The sequence below is a fragment of the Sinocyclocheilus grahami genome, unplaced genomic scaffold (assembly GCF_001515645.1).
Source record: "Sinocyclocheilus grahami isolate Dianchi unplaced genomic scaffold, SAMN03320097.WGS_v1.1 scaffold1180.1, whole genome shotgun sequence".
Classification (NCBI taxonomy): Eukaryota; Metazoa; Chordata; class Actinopteri; order Cypriniformes; family Cyprinidae; genus Sinocyclocheilus; species Sinocyclocheilus grahami.
The window spans coordinates 4,580-6,144 of record NW_015506359.1 but is presented as its reverse complement, the minus strand read 5'-3'; the positions used below and the strand labels follow the sequence as shown (position 1 = coordinate 6,144).

Genomic DNA, 1,565 nt, shown 5'->3' with positions numbered 1-1,565 from the left:
ACAGATGAAAACTCATCATTTATGATGTTATCTGGCACACTACTTCATACAAACAAACAGCATGTGAATTGTCACGTTACACTCGTCTTGATGAAAATAAAACTTGTACTTTTATTTTAGTGGATAATATGGGAAATGAGCTTTTTTTGCACCACAGCAAAAAACATGAAACTCAATGTCAAATGCAATGAATGCACAAATCATTAAATCTTGATAAACAACCCAAATCTCTTGCACTCACACGGTCTTTGTAAGTGACCTTTAAACTCATTTTGAAACATATTTGCTGGAGATAATGCACTGCTCCAGGTTCACTGTAAACTATATGCACGCTTATTTAAGAATCACAACTGAGAAGATGAAAACTGGTTTATTACGGCTTCTGTTAATTCAAGCATAATCCACATGCAGCTCCTATAAGACAAGTCCTTTAATTGTTTCTTTATAAAAGGCTCTCTCCACATGGGTTTACTATTCTGTAATATATTTCCTCAAAGCACATAGTTCTGGCTTCTGATTGGTCACTAGAGATATGAGTCGTAACTGGATCCAGGAGAGTCTACAGTATTTGCAGTGAAGGCGAGACGCTCACATGAAGAAGTCGAGGGATCAAAAGCGAGGTTTTCTGTGACGAGCCGTGTACTTCGTGTCGGCCCTTACATCCCTGAGAGAAGAGAAACAGACACAACACAGCTGAACATCAAGAGTAAATCAGATATACAACAACTGCTAAAAACAATGAGCACTTTCTAAAAATGGCATAACTTCCTCAAAGGATTTCCTAGTGTTTCCAGTTTCCAAATCCTTTATTACTTGTCTCTGTCAGCAGTGAATAAACAAGAACTGTCCACTGAAGACAGGAACCGATGCATTCAGTATAATGGTGGAAGCAGCAGATCACTAGTTAATGCGTTCTTAAGCCGATACAGTGAAACATTTGAAGTAACAAACGCTTAAACATACTTCCCCTGCCGGCGTCGTCTTTCCTTCTTTTCCATGATCCAGTCCTTACTCTTCTTCACAGACTTTCCTTTCATATTTGTGAAACGGGACCTTTAGAAAGAGCAGACGATGAGGAAACATACAGCACCCGCTGTTCACTTTAGTGCCAGAAATCACATGCTACAGTGATCCGTAATACAGAGTATGAAGTATGCTGCTTGAAAATTCTAAATGTAAACCTGATCGTCATAAAGCTGTATATGGGTCAAAGCCCACACTGCTGTTCACATCACATGAAATTTACAAGTGATTTCATATGCATGGAACGCAAGTAAAGTGTCTACTTTAATGTTTCTAATAATGTTTGTAAAAATAAAATGTCAAAATATGGGTGAAATAATATATTCATGTTTACCTCTGTGCTGTGAACTGAGCCTGATTTGATACGCCTCTGTCAGTCGACTCTGAACCTAAACCCTGAAAAACAGAAACAAGCTCATCGTGAACATGCTTTATTCACTCGTGTGTGTGTGTTTGTTTGTGTACGTGTGTGTTTGTATGCGCGTGTTTGTTCGCATGCGTGTGTTTGTGAGTGAGTGTGTATGTGAGAGAGAGAGTGTGTG

The 1,565-nt window shown here is 38.8% G+C and overlaps 1 protein-coding gene across 2 annotated transcripts in view; it reads right to left on the bottom strand.

Annotated features, from left to right (window-relative positions):
* Positions 1–355: 355 nt before the first annotated feature.
* The window catches only part of bud23 (BUD23 rRNA methyltransferase and ribosome maturation factor), a 5,273-nt gene continuing 4,063 nt past the window's right edge, over positions 356–1,565 (bottom strand). For both annotated transcript variants that reach the window (XM_016253409.1, XM_016253407.1), the window contains 3 exons: positions 1,358–1,419; positions 964–1,053; positions 356–664 (listed from right to left, as the gene is read on the bottom strand). In XM_016253409.1, coding sequence (XP_016108895.1) covers positions 610–664; positions 964–1,053; positions 1,358–1,419 — 207 coding nt within the window. In that variant the 3' untranslated portion in view covers positions 356–609. The remainder of the gene's footprint in view (positions 665–963; positions 1,054–1,357; positions 1,420–1,565) is intronic.